The sequence below is a fragment of the Thunnus albacares genome, chromosome 14, assembly GCF_914725855.1.
Source record: "Thunnus albacares chromosome 14, fThuAlb1.1, whole genome shotgun sequence".
Taxonomy (NCBI): domain Eukaryota; kingdom Metazoa; phylum Chordata; class Actinopteri; order Scombriformes; family Scombridae; genus Thunnus; species Thunnus albacares.
Window position 1 is genome coordinate 27,921,998 of NC_058119.1, and position 22,650 is coordinate 27,944,647.

Sequence of the window (22,650 nt, forward strand, 5' to 3'; positions counted from 1 at the left end):
AGTAAAACGTTGGCCTTGTTCCAGGCCTCTCAGTCACAGCCAAGATCTTTGATTTGTTCAGTGACTCAAAATGAATGGATGAAGGGAGAGAAAACGTCAGTGTCGTTTCCTTATCAGGGTAGTAAAATGTTATCATGACTAAGTCGTAATGGAAAAATACACCCAGGTTGAAATACTAGAATTTGGCGTGCAGACTGTTTAAAAAATATTTACAAATATAAGATACCCACTCTCTTTTATCAACTGCCAGTGTAGATTATCACGTCACTGATTAATATTAGCATTTGAAGTCATTACAACATTTATAACATTTATATGGTAATGACAGAAGTATTCCTGTTTTTTCAAATATCAAAATCTGCACGGATATATAACCAAACATGGATATAATCAGTTTTGTAATCAAACCCTGCATTTGTTTAAAGCCTATCTGACTTCATATGCCCTCCCAGCTCATGATGATGCACAAAAATAGCCTCCCTCTGCTTGACAATTCAACACAGGACTGTGTGGCATGCAGAGCTGTGACAGATGTCCGGACTGTCCCCCCTGTCCCTCCTTCCTGATGTCCGTGTCACTCTAAGTCAAGTAACAACATATCTTTGTGATATTATATGAGGTGACATCTCACTCCTGATTTGTCGGTGTGCCAGCAGCTCTGGTGGAACAAAAGGACCCTGGGACAGAGATAGAGATAAAGGTCTTCTATAATAAGACTACACAAGCAAGTATTGTTTCAAAGGACACTGCTCTGTCTGCTTCCTGTGTCCTCTGATTGACGGTTAGTTTGGTGACGAGTTTGAGCAATCCAAGTATGCAGTAGGCTACCGGCGTAGTGAGGATTAGTATTATATAAAATTTCCAATATTTGTGTTGGAAATTGTACAACAGATTATGCTTTGCTGGATTTTTATTTCTTTTTGTTGGCAGCGAACAAGCACACAAACTCGCAAAGAGCCAAGGAGCACTTTGACGGGTATGCAGCATTGATTTCTTGACTTTAACAGTATTGATTATAGCCGCTTTAAGCTCCTGATTCATCTGAAGAGCTTCAAGCTGTGCCTTCTTGCTGCATGGAGCTCTGAAGAGGGCAAATGTCAGTTTAAGGAATAGAATCAGTGCTGCATAACTGACTAAGGGCTCCTGCCTTTTTGCAAATTTGTGTGCTTGTTCGCTGCCCACAGTCATCATGATGTCTTGTGGTAGAGCACACCTCCATTCAGGTTTGAGCGTGGAAGCTACACTATAGGCTGTTAAATTTATTCATGTCTTACTCAGTTGAAGGCCACAGCTTTTCCCTCATGTTGCGTTTCCAATGAATTAGGAGCTAATCAGTATTTTTATAGGTTTATTCTGAAATTCCCCTCATCTCTATGAAGCTTTTTAGCTTCTTTCAGCTCATTCTTTTGGTTTTCTTGTTTTGATTCACTCTGACTGCTCTCATAGTTTCATTTTTTTGCAGATGAGCAAAGTTAGCGACTAGCTGGTGAACATAGTGGAACATTTAGCCGCTAAAGAGACAGATATTTCCCTCGGGAGTTGGTGGAGATCAAACCAGAACGAAAAAGAGATTGAATATTGGACACACGTTCATCAGGACACAAACACCACTCCAAATGAATACTAATGTTGCTCCATGTCTGCACTATTAAAGACTTATATTGTTTTGGCACAATATTGTTCAAACATAAACACAGAAAATACTGTATATTCTTGGGATGAAAACAATAATCTGAGTACCTTCCTGTTCCTTGGGTTAGATGGTGGACAGAAATTGTGAATGGATGAAGTATTATACTCATTTAAATGTCTGTTTTAAAAGAGAGTGTGCACAACGTGTGGCTACTGTTGTGTCTGCATTAGTTGCACCATGTCTTTATTGCCAATTTTCTTTTAAAATAGATGAAAGTCTGTTAAAGTTTCTCTTCTCTCTGTTTATGTAAAAAAGGAGGAATGTGCAGAATTTAATCTACAGTAATAGAAAGTGGCTGACAAAGGGGATAAATAAAAAAAAAGTCATATGAGGAGTGAAGCTGTTTGGTGTCTGCCTCCAGTAAAAACACCATGAAAGTTGAATTTTGTTTTTGTTCTACATTGAACAAGGACTTAGATCTTCTACTTCTATCTTCTTCTATCTTCTACCTTCTACCGTTTCACTTTCTTTAGCAGGATTCTTGAACCCGTCACAGGTACAGTGTGGGACTGGATAAGAGATTTGTGCAGGGACTGAGCTCAAGGACGTAGTGACACCTGCTGGCTGTTTGGTTGTACAACAGCACACCAAACCTGGGTAAAATGATACACTACCAACATACTTAATCCAGGGTGATTTACAGAAAATATAACATCTATTTACACTCCTACATCTTTATGATTATACCTAACTCCTTATAAGGAGCTTAAAAGGTCAAAGGCACAGTGTCCGCTGTGTAGATCAATCATAAACTGCAAGTTAAGCAGTTAGAGGTTATGCACCATTACAGCTGAGCTGTTAACAATTCAGAGAATTATTAGTAAGTAAGTAAACTTAATTTATAAAGCATCTTTCAAAACCAGAGTTACAAGGTGCTGTACAATGCAAACAATTGAGAGAAAAATAAAATAGAATAAAAGAGAAAAAAAACAGAAAAACAAATAAAAAGTTTAACAACACATAATATCAATATAAAAACAATAAAACCATAAAAACTACACGGAGGTCAGATTTACAACAATAAAAACAGTGAAAGCGACACAGAGAGCAATCACACATTACGAGATAAAGTGATTATGAAACAGGTGAGTTTTTAAGAGCTTCTTAAAACTATTGACTGACTCTGCATTTTTTATTACTAGGGGACGACGGTTCCAGAGGGTGGGAGGTGGAAAGCATGGTCACCGTTGGTCCTCAGCCTAGATTTCGGGACAGCCAGAAGGCACTGATCAGTAGAGCTCAGTGATCTCACTGTGGCCAGGGGACACAATAACTCAGAGATATAGAGCGGGGCCAGCCCGTGTGATGCATTATAGGTAATTAAAAGAATTTAAAAATCAATTCATGCATTCTATTGGTAACCAATGTAGGTTGTCCAACACTGGTGTGATGTGTGTCCTACATTGTGTATTAGTTAGCAGTCTGGCAGCCGCATTTTGGACCAACTGGAGCCGAGACACGGAAGAACGACTCAGGGTTGTGAAAAGTGAATTACAATATTAAGATGGGAGGACAAAAAAGCATGAATTATTTTTTCCAGATCTTTAAATGATAATATGGCTTTGGTTTTCGCAATGTTTCTTAGATGGAAGAAACAGGATTGGACCACTTTCTTTATGTGGCACTCAAAGTTCATGTGTCAGTCAAAGAAGACTCCCAAGTTTTTTGAGGCTTGCTTAACATTTACTGCTAATGGACCGATATGCTGCTGTACTTTTTCATAAATGCTCTCAGGGCCGATAATAAGGACTTCTGTTTTGTCAGGGATAAGTTGGAGGAGGTTATCCAACATCCTGTCATTGATAGCTGTTAGGCAGTCTTGCAGGGTGAAGAATTTGCTAAGGTCATTTGAATTGACAGAAAAGTATAGCTGTGTGTCGTCCGCATAGCAGTGATAAGACATACACTTGAATTGACTAATTAGGAAACCAAGGGGGGGGGGGGGGGGGGGGGCACATACAGGGAGAAAATAATAAGACCATATCATAAAAAAAATATGATGTGAGTTGTTATGATTTCCTACCTGGGGCCTGCAGGGATTTATAGTTTTGAGTCAGCTGCAGTCTCAATGCTGTGGATCCCTTTCTCAATTTGCTGATAATAACTTGTATTGATCCTGCAGATCTTTGTTTCAATTAACTGATACCTTCTGAAATGAATAAATATCAAATATGACAATCAACTTACTCGAGTCATTTTATTACATTTCGTTTCACAATTTATTTTCCACACATTTACTGCTTAAATACTAAGTGATTGAATAATCAGGCTTCCATGTGAATTTCAAGGCTGATTCATCACTGAGTCACATAATCGTTGCTGCACAACCATATGGAGGTTGATAACTCCAAGCATGTTGCACAAACACCTGCTGTGACATCACTGACTACACATCAGCTATTTAATTAATTAATAATTCTGGTTCTTTATTGTTTATTACTACTTCTACAGCACTTTAGCACAAGTTTATCATAATGATTCAGTTCTGATTTACCTTTTGAAACGGCTTCACAATTATTTAGAGTCAGAACAAATAGTAAAAATAAATACAGTTTAAGGTCAGTCAGACAAACAGTTCAGATTCACAGCACTTAATATCATATTTCACAGATGACTTGTGTTTCTGATACATACCCTACCTCAAACATGCATTTTTTTTAAATTAAAAAGACATCTGAATGGAAACATCTCAGCCCATAATGTGGTTTCAACCTCTGCAGGGATGCAGTCTGACTTAAAACTGGATAGTATTTTTTCTGTTTTCAATCAGTAAGCTGTCATTATATATTACCATTTTCAGCCCCGTGTTGTGTTGCTTAACCCTTATTGTACCTGTTATCTAAGCAGAGTTATTTTTTTCTACCATTTTTATGACTTATTATCAGTACAGTAGCTCAGGCTGTTTTAAATGCACAGCAGATTACATACAGCGGCAGTATCTGATGTACAGCAACAGTCTGACATCACACTAGTAGTTTTCTCAACTTCCTTGTACTATTAAGTGTCTGATTGGTGTAAATAATGAACACTGAATGAGTCACTGGAATCTCAGAATTTCAGGTATTGAGGATTTAACTGGTAAATTTGGTTCACAAACATTTTTATTTCAGGATCAGGGTGCATTTTAGGAACAGCTTACTCTTTCAGTCAAAAAGTCCATATGTGGACAGGTTGGAATATGACGTCAATTGTTTAAGGTTTGCTGTTTCCTGTCAGACAAAAAAAAAACCCACAAAGAAAAAAAAACAAAAACAGAACCAACAAAACACAACTGTTTTTTTTTCATTCCATTATTTGTGCACGTGAAGTCAGTCTTTTGGAAAACGCAACAACAGGATATGACAGTGACAGCTGACAAGAGTCCTCTCGTCTCCTCGGAGCCCTGACAGAGGAGGAAGAGGAGGAGGAGGAGGAGGACGAGGAGGAGTTTCAGCGCTGGAGGTCACGAAGGGCCTGATGGTGTTTCTGCTTGGGGTTTGTTTGTAGGGTCCAGGACGGTCCCTTCATAGACGACCTTGTTCTTGATGCCGTCCTGGATCATCCTCTGTTGTACACGAAGCTTAGCGTTGCTCATCCTGCAGTATAACCTGGAGGGAGACATGACAGGGTTTCTGGTCACTGGAAACAGCAGAAATTCAGCTTTCAGGGACACGCATGATGCTTGGGTAACATTTTAGATTTGTGTGAGCATAAAATCCCATTAAAAGGTAGCTTCCTGATGTGGTTTAAGCAATAATCAAATAACAGATTACCTGATATGACAAAGTATTCGTTGTGGTCAGACAGTAAAAGACATGTGAGCGTAAAGACAACATAAAGACTTACCAGGATCCAACTGTGGTGAGCATGAAACCTGCAAATCCCACGTCGAAAGACCTCTTCACCCGACCTGCAGACAAGAGGACAGACTGCTGCTGAGAGTTCAAACACCATACAAATTCATTTCAGAGTTCAAATGCACACTTGAACACTTGAAACATGATTAAATTTGGGCTGTGAACCCAGTGTGGATGTTGTCAATGAACTCAAACAATGTCTTAATAAAGTAGTTAAAAAAAAAAAACTGTTCAGGCTCAACTCACTGGTGGCCAGAAAGTGCAGCAGGCCAGCTGTTAGTGAGCCTCCAGCTCCGTGCAGGACGGCCTCTCTGGCACACGGAGTGTTCTGGACATCCAGAATTCCCAGCAGCCTAAATCCCTGAAACCCAGACAGATGGAGAGAGAGAACACAAAGGGACAGAATTAGACCCCAGATGTGACTTTTTTTTCTTGCATGTAAAACTCAGACATAAATTCATACTTCCAGTTCACGGAAACGTAATGTGTTCTTTTTATACTAGTAATATCCCATAATTATTTGTGACTATTTATTTCAATAATTTCAGCATGAGCATCTTTATTTATTGTTGTCATACTGTAATTTGTCTTAACTGTATGAATGTGTTCTTTATCTCTGGAGATAAACCAGGGCACAAGTTTTCCTTGAATACTTAATTGCTGAACCATGAAAGTTTATATAATACTCATATTTAAGTATTTAAATATGAGTATTATGTCAACTCATCAATTAGGCCTACTCATCGAAGACATTAGAGCTGATACACCAAACAAAACTACCTTCAAACAAGTGTTAAAGGATGGGTTCACATTTCAAGTCTGACTTAAAATTACAGTCAGGAGCCAAAACGAACACTGAAACATGTTTTTCTTGCTGTAATCATTCCTCCTGTTCATACTGACCTTTAGAAGATCCCTTCATAATGCACTTACAATGTAGCCTAAGTGATGGGGGACAAAATCCACAGTCCTCCTTCTGTGCAAAAATGGATTTAAAAGTTTATCTGAAGCTAATATAAAGCTTCAGCGTCCAAATGAGTCATAATAAGTAGATATCTTTCAATGTTACAGTCTTTTCAATAACATAGGCTGTTCAGCTGAAGTGGAAGGATCATGACAAAAATATTTGGCACTGAAAAGAGTAACTGAAATATATGATTTAAATCTGGACAGCTAAAGCTTCATATTAAGTTCAGATAAACTTTTAATGCGTTTTTGCACAAGAGGACTGTAGATTTTGGCCTCCATCACTTAAATTGAAAGCACATTTGAAGGGGATCTTTTAATAGCCAGTATGACCATGGGGAATGATTACAGCGAGGAAAACCTCTTTCACTGTTCATATGGACACCTGACAGCTGCTTTAAAATAGACTTGAGAAACTGTGAACCCGTCCTTTAAAGTTTAAAGTTTAAAGTGTGCATTTGGCTGACATTAGCGACCGGTGGAGCCACTGAAAAAGGTCAAGGTTTTATAGTACTGTAGTGCCATTATGAGAATAAACTGTGAGCCGAATTTTTCATTGGGACAACATGTTTCAGAAAATCTATTTCACTCACTATCAGCGATTTGAGCTCCGTGTCTGTGCCCGAATTTATTTTTAAGTATTACATTTTCGAGCGGGATCTGGCCTAATCCGATCATGTCTGACCACGGTTATCTTTTTGCTAGCTAGCTTTACTGACTCCCTACACTTGACACTTGAGTTGGCTACATTACTTGAATTTTAGCTCATTAAAAACTCAGTTAATTTCTCCCAAAGCAAGCTGAGAACTTGTCGTCTCTGGACGTCAACACATAACTCAGATAGAAACAAATGTTTGATTTAAAATCATTTACAAACGACTATTCTCTGAGCTCGCTTTTCCTCTAGCTTTTAGCTGATCTGACAGCCAAAATAACCGTAACGACACTCCATCGAGAATAACATTTGAAACGTAATGAATCAAATGGACGTTTGTGCAACTCTTGACCTTCTAAAAACTGGAAGCTTCGTGTTTCCTAGCAACGACACATTACTTCCGGCTCTTACCTTGCTCTTGCTCTCCTCTTCTTCACTTGTCATTTTACCACCGAGCGTGTCTAATAATGCAAAGTTTACAACGAATTTATCTCAAAAACAGTCATGTAACAGGCATTTTCGTAATCACATTGGGCTCTACGCATGCGCTGTGTGTGTCGAATAGGTCCGACTGCTATTAATCGCCGACTCGAGAAGAGGAAACGGAGTTTGCTGATGTGTAGTTCCGGTGTTTCATCGAATTTGGTGACACATCAGATTCTGTGACCTGCAGTGCTGGAAGAAGTACTCAGATACTTTACTTAAGTTAAAGTATTAATACCATGATGTAACATTACTTAATTATAAGTAAAAATTCTGCATTCAAAATCCTACTTAAGTAAAAGTACAGAAGTATTACCCGCTAAATATACTTAAGGTACTAAAGTAATTTTGCAGAAAATTACTGATATAATAAAATGTTGCTTATGCATTGACTCATCAGTATTAATATTGTACTTTGTTAAATTTATTTAATATATAATTTTACTTAAGTAAAGGATCTTAGTACTTCTTCCAACACTGCAGGTCACAGAATCTGATGGGTCACCAAATACGGTGTAACACCGGGTTACTAAAATGCCATGAGTTTCATTTTCCTTTTTTAAAATGTATGTATTTTTTCTGAGTATTTCTTGCTTTTTTTTTTTTTAATTCTTCTTCCTCCTCCTCTTCTTCTTCTTCTTCTTCTTCTTCTTCTTCTTCTTCTTATTATTATTATTATTATTATTATTATTATTTTACAATTATTTGGTATTCATCATTTCATTTTTTATATTGCTTGTTTACCTTTTTTCTTGTAGGCCTATTTATTTGATAAGGAATAGCCTACAGCTGTTTCCTGTTTACAGATGCAATAAAGTAGCCTACATGTTGTTGACATGTTGAACCAAAAAAAAAAAAAAAAGGGAAAAAAAGAAAAGAAAATCCTGCAATACAGCAGATTTATATTGCAGGATTTTCTTTTTCCTTCTTTGATGATATATATATATATATATATATATATATATATATATATATATATATATATATATATATATATATATATATATATATACATTACTTAATATTTAATATCTTATTGTAATGGTTTCTGCCTCCAGATAACTGATACTCCCTGCCAATGTGGATAAGGCACCGGCAGACAACTGTTCTCTACCTCTGACCTAGTTATCAATTCCAAAATCTACACGCGAGACTATCCAAACCTTGCTTAGGGAACCAGAGTTCAGCCTGGCTTCTATAATCACCAGCTGTTATTGAACCACTCTAAATGGGCCTATTTAGTCAGGAATGCCTGACAGCCGGGTCGCAGTGAAGTGTATTGGTGCAAATAGGTGTTGGAGGTTTGCAAGCACTCCAAGATGACCTTCTAACAGGTCATCACAGGAGGAGGCCCGGTTTTATAGGGCAGCTTCGATGCCCTGGCCCTAACAGTTAATCCAATTAAACACCTAAAAGAAACCTTTCAACCTGATTCTATATGGAAATTAAACCTCTATCACATGTGCAGCAGGTTGATCTCAATCATTAAATCTAAACCTTTACAATTCTGTTAATTAAGAAACATTGCAAGTTCATCCTTAGCAAATATCATTATACATTTGTAATCTAAATAAATTTAAATCTTATGTCAGCCATATCCCAAGGGGGGTGCTCTCTGACCTGGACAGAGATACCAGAAGACCTCAGAGATGAGCACAAGTCAGGAACTTTGATTGGAGTGTATAAAAATAGACCAGTTTTATTTGTTTTTTTTTTTCAAAAATGAGTAAAGTAAAATACAAAAACTTGAGAAAAAAAATTAAGATTAAAGAGATTAAAGAATTAAAGCAGAGAGAAAAAGGCAAACTGGCAAAAGGACCTCAAATGACGACCCAAAAAGGAAGCCCAGAGAGAGACCCCCAGTCTCTCTTGGCTTTTCTTTTTATTTCAATACATCTCCACCTTCTTACATTCCTACATCCATATATGATCTTCCACCAGGACATCTACCAGCTACATGCTGATGTTTTATGACTTGCTAACCATGAATCAGTGACCTTTCTTTGACTGTCACATACAACACATTCAATGGAACATTTGAAACTTCTACTTTTTTATGTTTGAGGTTCAAATATAGGGATGTCTGCTAGGTGCAGAAAACTGCAGCTTCTCCTTTGGCCTCAGGTTCTCTACAGGTTGTTTATGTCCTAGATGATTGTTTGTGTTTGTTTAGTTTCGCTTGAAAGTTCAGATGTAGTTCAGTACATATTGTGCAAGTTCCACACAAATGGTATAAGACATTTGACCATGTTTCGACTTATCACCAATTATAATTAAATAATTTAGTCAGGGTTTGAGTGGAGTTTGTCTCAGCCACTTATAGTGGAGCTTTCAACATTATCATATGTAAACGCAGCATAGGGCATAGGAAATACAGTAGCATAACATACAGCATAAAAAGTGTAACACTGTGTGACATTAAAATTTTACAATCTAACCTAAAGTTTTGGGCAGCATTAAAAGCTTTTTGTTTCTGCGAGTGAAATCTCCACTCTGGGATCCACAAAGTTTTGTATTATGATCCACACATTAAATGTAGCCTAGAATAGAAGCAATTAATGGAATTGGGATTCAAGGTTGAGGTCTGCTTATTTGTTCCAAACAGGCATCATATTGTGTCATCTTCACCCATTAACAACCTTCATTCTCTAAACGACAAAGGAAGGAAAATGGATGTCAAAGGATCAAAGTCTAAAATAACCCATGTCAGGAGGAAGTCAGTGTGTCACAGTGATCCCACACTGATAAAACAGGATTATTTCACCAGTAGCAGCAGATTACTACCCGACAGTCTCGTATCCTGTGTGCATGTGGTCAAGATGGAAATTATTTCCTCAACTAGCTCTTGTAACAAAAACAATGATAGACTGATCGTTTTCTGGAAAGTTAGATGCCCCTTTAAAAGGAATTATGGTATAAAATATGAAAAACTACACAAATTAGAGAGTTACATACTAATAAATACAAATTCTTAAGTTTAGTCAATATTATACATTATATAGTATATTTCTAAAAGTATTATAGATTCTTATTTAATTTCGTCAAAGGAATATTGAGTAATAATTGTTTACGGAATTTTCTCACATAGGATAATGGACATCTTTCTTTTTTACTGTTGACAATATGCACATTTTGGTACAATCGATAATCAAATACCAAGCTCTAAGTAGGACCATCAGCTATGTACTCCCACATACACATTTCTATTTTGTTATTGACAACTGCTTTAATGTAACTCCCAATGGAAAAGTTTTAGAACCAGGACCGCCTGGATGAAAACCAGGAATCCTAACCACTAGACCATATGGGAGATGATATCTGTCAAAGGTAGTGAAGCCTCAGATCTATTCTTATTATGAACAATCTAATAGAAATATTTGTATTACTCAATAAATATCATTTAGCCTCCATTCTGCATTGTTCTTTTTTCTGTGTAAACCTTGATAACAAGTATGAACAGTTCTCAGTGTTTTACCCCTCTACACATGAATACACTCATTAAACATCTACATATAGGCCTACTGTATATACATATAATTAAACAAAGATGAATAAACAGCATAGTGTAGGATGCACATAATGTACACTGTAAAAAAAAAAAAAAAAGAAAAAAGTCTGGCAGCAAAATTTGCCAAACACTTACCGTCAAATAACAGTGAAAAACCTTTAGTTATTCTACAGAGATTTATTTTAAAAATACGGATATTTACTTTGGACATTGTCTACATTTTTACAGTCCAACCATTGTAAAATAAAAAGAAAATATCATTATAAAACATTTCTAGAATGTTAAACAAATGTATAAATCTGCACAAAAATGAAAAAGATTGCAGAACTACCTTAAAATTACCTAATTTAAATGAAGACAATTCATAGGATTATCCAATCCATCCCCAATCAAAGTACAGATTTCTGGATGTAAAACACAGAAAAAATATGTAAAATTACATTCAAATTTCCCTCCTTTAACATCCATTAATGGTATCTTGAGAGCTTTAAGCTTTTATTTTATGTTATTATCCAATCTATTTACAGTAGATCCCTGGTAAATGTTGGTTTTATACGGTACAAAAAATGAGATCATGTGATAATAGTTTACAAAACCATAATTTTAATAATCATTACTTTATATAAACATTATTTGACAGTAATTACAAGCAACTCTCCAATATATTTACAGGCTTTTCCCATAAATGTATGGGGTTTACTTTATATAAACATTATTTGATAGTATTTAAAAGCAACTATCAAATATATCTACATACATTTCCCCATTAATGTATGAGGTTAACTTTATATAAACACTATTCAACAGTAATTACAAGCAGCTCTCCAATATATTTTCAGGCTTTTCCCATAAATGTATGGCGTATACATTATATGAACATTTTTGACAGAAATTAAAATCAACTCTCCAATATATTTACAGGCGTTTCCCACTATTGTATAGGGCTTACTTTATTAGTGACAGTAATTGCAAGCAACTCCCCAATATATCTACAGACATTTCACATTAATATATGGAGTTCTGAATGTACAAAAAACAGACGGTCTATGTAAAAGTATCTTTATTTATTTAAATCAACTTCAATCTGGAATGTCAACATAAAACTAAAGAACATCATGCAGGTTGATTAACTTTATAAATTAACTTCACGTTAATAAACTGTTTGAGCAAAAATAAATAATCTGATCTAACATGTTTTCCAGGATCTAGGGTTCATAATTTTGTATTTTATGCAGTATTAATGTGTGTGGATATGTTGTATGACTTCTGCCATTCTGCCACCAGGTTGTGCCTTTGAGTAAGGTGAGAGTTTTGAGGCAGAAGTAGTAGAAGAAGAGGAACTTCCTCCAGTTGCAGTAGTTAGCACAAAGCTAGTGGGTTTTAACAGCAGCAAAAATATGCTGATGGACTGTAAACTATACATACTGCTTTGTTGTGGTTGTAAAGTGTGCAGATAAAAAAACAACTGCAAGTTACACTACAGCCTGAGTCTCTGTCTGCAACACATGACTAGTTTGGTATATTTACTCACCAAATGGAAAATCTACCCGTATTTGAAGCTTGCACAAGGAAACATAGTATTCTATCTGATGATTACTTTTTTCTGCTGTGTAGACTAATACATCCATTAATTTAGAACCCTGAAATTGTTGAAACATCGAGCATCATCAAGGAAAAATACCATCTTGTTTGCCTGATCTTGAAGGATTGCATTTGTCACACAGTTGATTAAAGAGAAAGAGACCATTCTGCTGTGGTTGAGTTACATTGACTTTGAACTAGTGAGGGACTGCGAACAGAACAGTTAAGCTCTGTCATGAAAAGCTGTCAGTTCATAAGCTGTCTTGTCTGAATCAGAAACGGTCTGGTAATATTAAGCTTGAGAGAAAATCAGCGCAGGTATGGAAAAATGCTTTCAACAAGCTTTGAACTCAATCCTGTCTTGCATTGTTTTCTAGGTCCTGCTAGACACTGTCTTCAAAACCTGGGTTGCACACACTTTACTAGAAGCCATCCTTTCAGGTCTCAAAACATTAACTGTTAATGCTCAATATCTATAATAATGCAAATAGGCCATTTAGCTAAATAAAAACTGCAGCAAGCTGTAGTATTTTGCACAAGCTTTAGGCAAGAGATTGATTTTCAGTTTTTGACTTGCAATATAATATTTGAATTATACAGAATATACAGTTTAAAATAAAAAACAAACAATAAATATACACATTATATATAAAATAATGTGAATAAATCCCTATCATGTGTTGCTCATGTCAATATGTATGGTGACAAAAAACACTGTCTTGGCAGCATCTCACAAAAAAAAATAAATGAAGTTGTCAGCCCTCACAAATAAGTGTACATCACTTTTTGATGATGCACAGCAGCAAAAAAGGGTCTCAGCCCTAGGCTTTCCTCAGCATTAGGATGGAACATAGGATACAACAAACATACATTTTTATCACCATTTGATTTGATATGTAGCCCCAACACCAATATGTTGTGCATCAAGACCTAAATACAATAGCTCTCTTTAGCCTCAAATACCCTATAAGTGGCAGGTTCTGAAGAATGACGGCAGTGTACACACAATATATAAGAAATATGCCTCTGAAGAAGAGTGTCAGACGGATATGTTAGATAGTTGCTTGTAATTACTGTCAGATACTATTTATATACAGTAAATCTCATACATTAATTGGAAAAGTCTGTAGACAGTTGCTTGCAATTACTTTCAAATAATGTTTATATGAAGTAATGATTATTGAAATTATGTTTTCGTATGCCATTTTCACATGATCCTATTTTTTGTACAGTATAAAACCAGTATTTACCAGGAATTTACTGTAAATAGATGAGATAATCACATACAATTAAAGCCTAAAACCATTTACCCATTAATGGGTGTTAAAGGAGGATAATTTGAATATAATTTTACATAATTTTTTTGTGTTTTACATTCAGAAATTTGTGCTTTGATGGGGCAGTCTTTAGGATAAATTGGATAATTCTATTAATTTACAACAGAATACTGTATAAAACAAGCCTTTATTTTAATTAGGTAATTTTAAGGTATTTCTGCAATGTTTTTCTTTTTTTTCACATTTATACATTTATTTAGCATTCTAGCAATATTTTATATTTTTTGTTTTTATTTTACAACAGTTGGACTGTAAAAATGCAGATAATGTCTACAGTAAATATCTGTATTTAAAAATAGAATAGAAAAAAATAGAATAACTAGAGGTTTTTTACCGTTATTTGACGGTAAGTGTTTTTTTTTTTACATTTTTTAACTTTTTTTTTTTTTACATGAAATTTAAAGTAAAAATTTTATGGTGAATATTTTTAATAAAAAATAATTTACTGCGTTTTTATGGCATTTACACTTAATGTAGAAAAAAACAAAAAAACCCTGTAAAATTATACAGTAAATTTCTGTGAAAAATAACTTTTTTTTTACAGTGTAGACTAGTGCTCATAATACACAGGTGGAGAAAGCTGTGAAAGGGGCAAAAGCGCCCTCTGGTGGTCACAGACAATAATACTCCTCCTAATACCACCAGTGGTGGAAGAAATACTGAAGTAACAATACCACAATGAGTATTACAAGTAAAGTTATTGCATTCAAAATCTTACTTAAGTAAAAGTACATAAGTATGGGACACAAAATGTAGAAACCGTCAAAGTAAAAGCACTCATTATGCAAACTGTCCTCATTTCGGGTGAATATTTAATATAAATATATAATTTGAATATCAAAACTGATTTATTGACACAGACATGTAAGCTGCATTTTAAATTTGTCAACATCTTAACAATTTATACTGCTGGGTACTCTAATCTATAACAATGCTATTGTATTGTTAATTTATAGATATGATAACATGTTTTACATATAAAATATTGATCTGAAAAGTAGTTATTAACTACAGCTGTGAAATAAATGCAATGGAGTAAAAAGAACAATATTACCCTTTAAAATGTAGTGAATTATAAGTACAAAGTAGCATAAAATGGAAAAACTAAAGTAAAGTACAAGTACCTTAAAATTGTACTAAAGTAGGCTACAGTACTTAGTTACATTCTGCTATTGAATACCACTAATATTAAAACAGAAAGAGTGAAACAGACAATGGACTAGACACCAATAATTTAATAGTATAATAATTATCTATTTCAATTATCTCTCTTAACTCACTGCTGTACAGTGATTTACTCATTGACCATGTGGTGATTGTGATTACAGTTAAGTCCAGCTTTACATCACAGTCTAAAGGACACCAGATATGACATATGACCTTAAACTTTCTTCTCTTCTTGAGTTAGACGCTGAACCTCCAACTACTCCCTTGAATGTTATATTATACTGGAAGGTTGTAAGTGTTTAACTGGATGTAAAAGTGTCATGGAAACAGGTGACCAGGGTCGAAGCAACGTGACATCCAACATGAGTGAGTTTCATCCTGGATACCGGACTCCCCTGTGCTGTATAAATACTGACGAGGACAGTCAGCCTCAGCACACCGGCGACAGACTCCAGAAAGGTAAGTCGAGTCACAGACAACAACAGGGACATTTATTTATTGGTTTCATCAAGTCAATGAATATAAATTTGCCTGGCTGTGTGTATTTCCTCTTTCCAACAAGCCATAAAGACTACAGCTGTCAATGTTAATATATAATTATTAGATGATTAATGGCTCAAATTCTTCCAGAACTCACCATTAAAGGCTCTTTCCTGATTAGTTAAAGCCGAAAAGTCAACACAAGTAGAGGATATAGACCAAAAAAAAAAGACTCATGGTTACTCATGGTTGTTACTACTATTATAATTACTCATATACAGTATATATAACATTATAATCCAGACTAGAAACATATTATTAATATCTTTCAAGACACCTCAAACTATGTTTTAGACAACAGATTAATAAATGTTTTAAATATGTGTTTATAGCCATATATGGCTATACAACAGGGATATCAAGTCAGAAGGAATCAGCAAACAAACTGGTCACATAGAGGCTAAATTAGAAGAATTAACTGAATTTCCCCATCTGAGCTCCTCAAGAGAATTTAAATCCAGATCCATAACTCACTAAATCCTCCAGGAACTACCTTCCTCCATGACCAACCATGTTAACCAGCAAGTGAACCTGATAATTAATAATTTAATGAACCAACTTTGTCTCCTCCAGGACGATGGCTGTACAGGTCACCAGACTGATGTTTCCCCTGATGCTGAGTTTGTTTCTGGGAGTTTCATCTCCCATTTGGCCCCTGACTCCTGCAGGTAAAATGATTAGACAGTTTTAATCTTTGGAGATTATGTTAATCTGAAACTCTATTTTCACCAAATAATTTAGTAAAATCCGGAAAAAATGTTATTATTGGAAAGTTAGAAATTTTTTTTTACAACAATAACTTTATTCATATTTTGAAATAACATCCGGCAGTAAAGATGCACATCTATTCACAGAGAATATGAGGGATAATATCAAAGGCAAATAGTTTATAGTCCAACCATAAAATGAGGCCTTTCCTTACATGTCAGACATTGTAACAGTAATAACAAAACATAAATAAATAAAAAGGAAAAAAACAAATAAATATAACTTTAAATAAAAAACTAAAAAAAAATAAAAGTTTATCTGTTTTCCCAGAAAGGGTCTCACACTGTTAAATTCAAATTATAATTTCATCTTTCATCAGTTTCATCTTTTTCTGTGTATACATAATATAGCTTTATCATTCACTTAAGAGTCTTTTGGTTGTTTTAGCCTTCTTGATTATGACTTTGTAGGTCATTTACTGTTGAGTTTTGGGTGAATTCAGTTGTTTCCATCTTGCCATATTCTGTGGTGATGTTGAACAGATGCTACAGATGAGCAGATCCTTAAAATCTGTTTTTATGATCATGTTTACTCATGAAACAGAAGCCTTTGGCTCATAATGAAGGGAATATTTGCAAGATTTTTTAACTTAAGTGGAAGTTTAAGAAAAAAAAGCACACCCATGAAACTGACTTCAATATAATGCAGTGAAATATGCAATATGGTGTTACACTTTCACTCTTTTCACACATTTCATGAAATGTTTATTTATTTTAATTTTAAATACAACATATATACATATCATTCATTACTGTATATTTGAGCAGGCTGTATATACTGTACATAACCACCTACTGTATGTATTTAAAGTAACATATTTAAATCAACCTGCAATATCTTCCATCACCAGCGGCCTTCCAGCTGCCGCCCTGCCAGCTCATCAACCAGACGGTGTCTGTGGAGAAAGAGGGCTGTGCCTCGTGTCACCCGGTGGAAACAACCATCTGCAGTGGCCACTGCATCACCAAGGTATATTGTCTGTAATGCACAACGAGGCAATGAGTCTTACAGGTGCAGTTTCTTTTTATATCGGCTGCTCTCTTAGTGTGTTTTTGAGATTTTGTATTTAACACTTGTGTCACCTGTTAACTAAAATAAATAGACTATCAATCAATAAATCAATCAAACTTTATTTGTATAGCACCTTTTGTACAGGTTAGTACAATTCAAAGTGCTTTACAGATGACTGACAAGCTGATAATAAGACAGAACAAATGTAAACAATACTAGTGCACATGAGAAAACAAGAAAATATGAAAATGTAATAAAACCAATAAATATATTTAAAATCAAATAAAACTAGAACTGGACAAAACAGGTAAAAGAGTGGCCAATGAAATAGATAAGAGAGAATAAAACATATTAAAACATGAATACAATAAAATAAATTAAGCCCATAAAATATTCTAATCAAAAGCCAGGCTAAAGATGTTTTAAGTTTAAAGATATCAACATATTCAGTTGTTCTTGCAGATCCTCCGGCGGAGCATAAACACTAAAAAAATGCCTCACCAAAAGTTTAACTAAAAGACTGCAGAGGATCTGAGGTTATACATTGTAAGCATGTTAGAGTAAGACCATGAAGAGCTTTAAAAACAAGTGAAAGTATTTAAAAGTCAATATGGAAACTGACAGACAACCAATGTAAGGACTTTAACACAGGTGTAATGTGTTCTCTCCTTCTGCTGCTGGTCGGCACTCGGGCAGCAGGAGTTCTGAATCATTTGTAACTGGCTGGGTAGACCAGATAAGAGAGAGCATTACAATAGTCCTGCCTGCTGAATATAAAAACATGCATTCTCTGCGTCACTCTGACAGAGAAGTGGTCACACTTTATGTTTGAGATGATAAAAGGAAGATTTGGTGACATACCACGCATAAAGTCTAAAGTTCTGTTCTGAGTCAAAGACAACGAGGTTTCTTGAGCCTTAGAAACTATGACTGAAATTTCAGTTTTATCCTGGTTGAGCTGTAAAATGTTTTGTGACATCCAGGCACTGATATCTAAATTACATCTGAGATGAGCATCAATTGGTCCTTTTGTCGTCAGGAGACACGGCCACATAAACTGTGTGTCATCAGCATAGTTATGGAAAGAGATGCTGTGAACCCTGATGACACCACAGAGGGATAATATATATAGATATGTATACTATGCTGTATAGATTATAGATAGATATATAGATTAAAAAGTAGTGGCCTTGAAATTGATCCTTGGTGAAGTTATTTTAAGGAGACATTATATTTAGGAGACATTATCATCAGGGGCTACTAGGAACTCTGCCAGAAAGATAAGTGTTCCTGACCCTGTTGTGGCATTAGTCTTTAGAAATGAATACACCATGTTACTTGTTCTTCCTTTCAGGACCCTGTCATCAAGATACCGTTCAGCAAAGTGTACCAGCATGTGTGCACGTATCGGGACTTTTACTACAAGACATTTGAACTTCCTGACTGTCCTCCCGGTGTGGATCCCACGGTCACCTACCCAGTGGCTTTGAGCTGCCACTGCGGCCGCTGTGCCATGGACACGTCTGACTGCACCTTCGAGAGCCTGCAGCCCGACTTCTGCATGAATGACATACCTTTCTACTACTAGGCTCAAGTTAAAGCAGCTTAAAACACATTAAAAATCAATAAGTAGATACAAAAACTGTTCTAACTTTTCGTATCAGCTGTGGTGAATAAAAAATGTTACACAGAGCAAAGAATGATGTTTCTATGTCTTGTGCAATAACTGTGGGCAAATTTCCATGAACAGGAAGACCGTGGGTTACTCTTGTGTTACATATCAGATCTGATCTGTCTGTGAGAACATGTTGTGTGAGACTGGTGTGCAAGACAAACTTTGTCATTGGGGTTATAAAATGGGTACACTGACAGAAGCTATTGTAATAATTTGTTGACACTAATCCTTTGATTTAAAAATGAATATTAAATGAAATTGCACTGCACAAGAACTGCTTTGGTAGTGTTGCAGAATTGTACTGTAGAAGTAATTGCACAGTTTGGTCCAGAAGCCCTGCAGCCTTTTAACTAGAATGTAAGTAGTTGAACAGTCTATTGGAGGTATATTTTATATATTCCTGAGTGTCGTGCTGGAGGAGGAGTTTCATCAACCTGGCGACCCAAAAGTTTGTTCTTATTGATCCTTATAACTGATCCATAAGGAATTAATAAATGGTTTTATTCGCCAGTTTGCAGTTTTTCAGGTGTGTCAGTCAGGTGCCCATATGGTTTAATTCACAGAGTTAGTCAAAAGGAAACATTCTCATTTTTGTCTAGAAAAACATATTTTTATTGAATTTCCAAAAAATTTACAATTTCTTATAAAAGCACCGTGACATAAGATTTTATCAGTATCGCCAAGCCATAGCATGCCGACCACAAAATCCCCTAAAATATAACTTACATTAAATAAAAAGAAGTAAATCATCTGTTGTTTAACTTTTATATATACATACATAGTTATAGGTAGGAAAAAAGTAACAAGTTATAATGTGTATGAGAGCCCAAAGAAAAAAAAGTCTATACTCTTGATATGATGATCTCCCTGTAGAAATAAGACGGAGTGGCAGCTATAATAACAGGGTGATCATGATGTTGAACAGCTCAGTTGATCAACAAGTCATATCTGGTTTGCTTCTTTGATTAAAGGGGACATAACATGCACAATTCCAGGTCTATGTTTTTATTCTGGGGCTCTATTGGAATATTTTTGCATAACTTACAGTTCAAAAAACTCCTTATTTATCTTATACTGGCCATTTATGCAGCTCCTCAGTTCAGCCTCTGTCTGAAACAGGCAGTTTTAGCTTCTGTCTCTTTAAAGCCCCCCTCCTGATGAGCCTACTCTGTTCTGATTGGCCAGCTCCAGGAAGCTGGCCCTTGGCAGACTTAAATTATGAATATAAATGACAGAAAATCACAAAAAGCATGTTATGTCCCCTTCAAAGGATAATAATGATAGATATCAACTTAATGGACATTTGTTGAAGCCCTAACAATGAACCAGAAAAAGTTAACCTGCATGGACAAACATTTCCCACCAACCACTTCTCTCACAACATAATCAAAACAATGCTTCCTTTTCATCTACTTGTGATGGTCACACCACTGGCTGACAACAAACAGTGTTAGTAGTTTTCTTTTAGCATAACTGACACAAACATTTCAACTAATGATGTGGCACAAAGTCTTTTGTTGTCATACACTCATATACAACACTTTATTTTTTGTTTGCTAGTTTAAGTGTATTTTAGTGAACATTCAGACACATTACAGTTAACATCTGTTTTCTCCCTTTTCTTTCTCCCTCTTTCTCTGCCTGCATGGAGCTGACTGTGTACATGTTGTTGTCTTTCATACTGATGATCTGCTGTTATCATCACTGTCCATTCTGCAACAACACAGAGAGGCCAAAAGCTTGTCTATGGCCCCTTTCCTAATGAAAACATACAGAATCAAGTCTGCAAGAGGACTGCACTCAAAAAGCATTTCACTCAGGTCGCTGAAGGTATGATTATGAATTGATTCTTCTACCAGGAACATGATGATAGTGGGTAGAAACAGCAGTGTGTAGATGAGCAGCACCAGGACCAACATTCCCACAATTCGTCGTTTTTCATCAGAGGAGACCGAGATGGCAGCAGACAGGGCTTTGAGGGTCCCACCCAGGAAGAATATGAGCAGTGGGAAAGGAGCGAGGAAGAAGATGGCGAAAATGGTTTTTGAGACCTTAGGGTTAACCAAGAAAGAGGGAGGAACGACAGAAACAAGAGGAAGGGTCCAGACCACGACACAGACCACAAGAGAGATCTTGATGGTTCTTCTGACGTGGTACCACAGTGGCCATGCAGTGACCAAATACCTGAAACACAAGATACACAGTCTATCATCAGATACAGAATATTCCTGACTTTGAGGAGCTTCAGATTTATATGGTAATATAATGGTCATACACATGGAAGTAACTAAAAACATACAGGACAGACAGATAGCTACCTTTCCAGGGCGATACAGACCATGAAGCCAACACTAGGCAGCACACTAAAGAAGTGAATGTAAGAGAAGATTTCATAGATCTTCCAGTCCTCAGATTTTGCCACTTTGCCGATCAGGCAGCAGAGCTGAATGATGTCAGAGATGAGGAGGTTGATGATGTAGATTGGAGCAACATTATTATTTTGCACCTGCAAGAAAACAATGGTAGAAATAAACAAAGCAGCTGGAAACATTTTTTTTCAATTTTCTAGTCTTTTCATTTAAGATCTCTGCACAAAATGTGCAAAAATACAAGTGGATTGAATTTTGCGTAATGACAAATATGTCATTTAGCTCTGCCCAGCAATTGCAGTCAGAAACATTCATGCATTGGCCAATGTGTCATCAAATATGACACACTGGCCAATCAATGTTACAAGACTCAACAACAAGAAGAGTCTACAGTTATGCTAACTGCTCTATGAGGCTGTACTTAGGCACAGGAGTCTGTTGAGCTAAATGCTAATATGCTCACAATGACAATGACCATTTTAGTTTAGCGTGTTAGCATGCTAAAGATAGAGTGATAGATAATAATTGTACTCATGGGGAAATTTGTTTCCACTGAGCATTATGCCTCTAAAACATACAGTAGATAGATGCAAACAGACACATACATACAACAAATTCATGCAGACAAAAAGACTAGTATATACTGAATACAAATATGTTATTTGGCAAAGCACAAATAGTGGGTTTTTTATGAACATTTATTTCATACAGATATTTTAAAAATGATTTGTTTTCAGGAAAAAAAACAAAAACAATGTCAAATACCAGCGTGCAGGTCGGTTACATCGCTATCTCAGTCTCTCTCCTCTGCTCTGCTGTTACGTCTATCAGCAGGTCTCAATGAGGGGAGTCACATCCACCTGCTGCCTGATACACATTTCCTAATTTGGACATCACTCCTTGAGTTGGACGTTTTCCCCAGAGAAAAAGCCGAGCTACTGACACAAGCGAAGTGCTCTCAAAGGGCTCTCCATAACCTGTTGTTTCCCATCTCCTTTCCTCAAAGTTAGGTTGTGAAAAATAGGCAATAAATGAAAAGTGCAAAGCAAGAATCACCTTTG

The 22,650-nt window shown here is 35.9% G+C and overlaps 3 protein-coding genes across 3 annotated transcripts; 1 reads left to right on the top strand and 2 right to left on the bottom strand.

Moving 5' to 3' along the window:
* Positions 1 to 4,763: 4,763 nt before the first annotated feature.
* Positions 4,764 to 7,743, bottom strand: LOC122997448 (cytochrome c oxidase assembly protein COX20, mitochondrial). Its single transcript, XM_044373581.1, has 4 exons — positions 7,562 to 7,743; positions 5,776 to 5,890; positions 5,519 to 5,582; positions 4,764 to 5,280 (listed from the first exon to the last, which is right to left on the bottom strand). Exons 1-4 carry the CDS (start codon positions 7,592 to 7,594, stop codon positions 5,136 to 5,138), a joined length of 357 nt encoding a protein of 118 aa, XP_044229516.1. The 5' UTR covers positions 7,595 to 7,743; the 3' UTR covers positions 4,764 to 5,135.
* Positions 7,744 to 16,343: 8,600 nt separating this feature from the next.
* On the top strand, positions 16,344 to 19,385 carry lhb (luteinizing hormone subunit beta). Its single transcript, XM_044372976.1, has 3 exons — positions 16,344 to 16,434; positions 17,385 to 17,503; positions 18,900 to 19,385. The coding sequence occupies exons 1-3, from the start codon at positions 16,344 to 16,346 to the stop codon at positions 19,131 to 19,133; spliced, it is 444 nt and encodes a 147-aa protein (XP_044228911.1). The 3' UTR covers positions 19,134 to 19,385.
* Positions 19,386 to 20,877: 1,492 nt separating this feature from the next.
* On the bottom strand, positions 20,878 to 21,678 carry LOC122997472 (ovarian cancer G-protein coupled receptor 1-like). Its single transcript, XM_044373628.1, has 2 exons — positions 21,539 to 21,678; positions 20,878 to 21,404 (listed from the first exon to the last, which is right to left on the bottom strand). The coding sequence occupies exons 1-2, from the start codon at positions 21,559 to 21,561 to the stop codon at positions 20,897 to 20,899; spliced, it is 531 nt and encodes a 176-aa protein (XP_044229563.1). The 5' UTR covers positions 21,562 to 21,678; the 3' UTR covers positions 20,878 to 20,896.
* Positions 21,679 to 22,650: the final 972 nt, after the last annotated feature.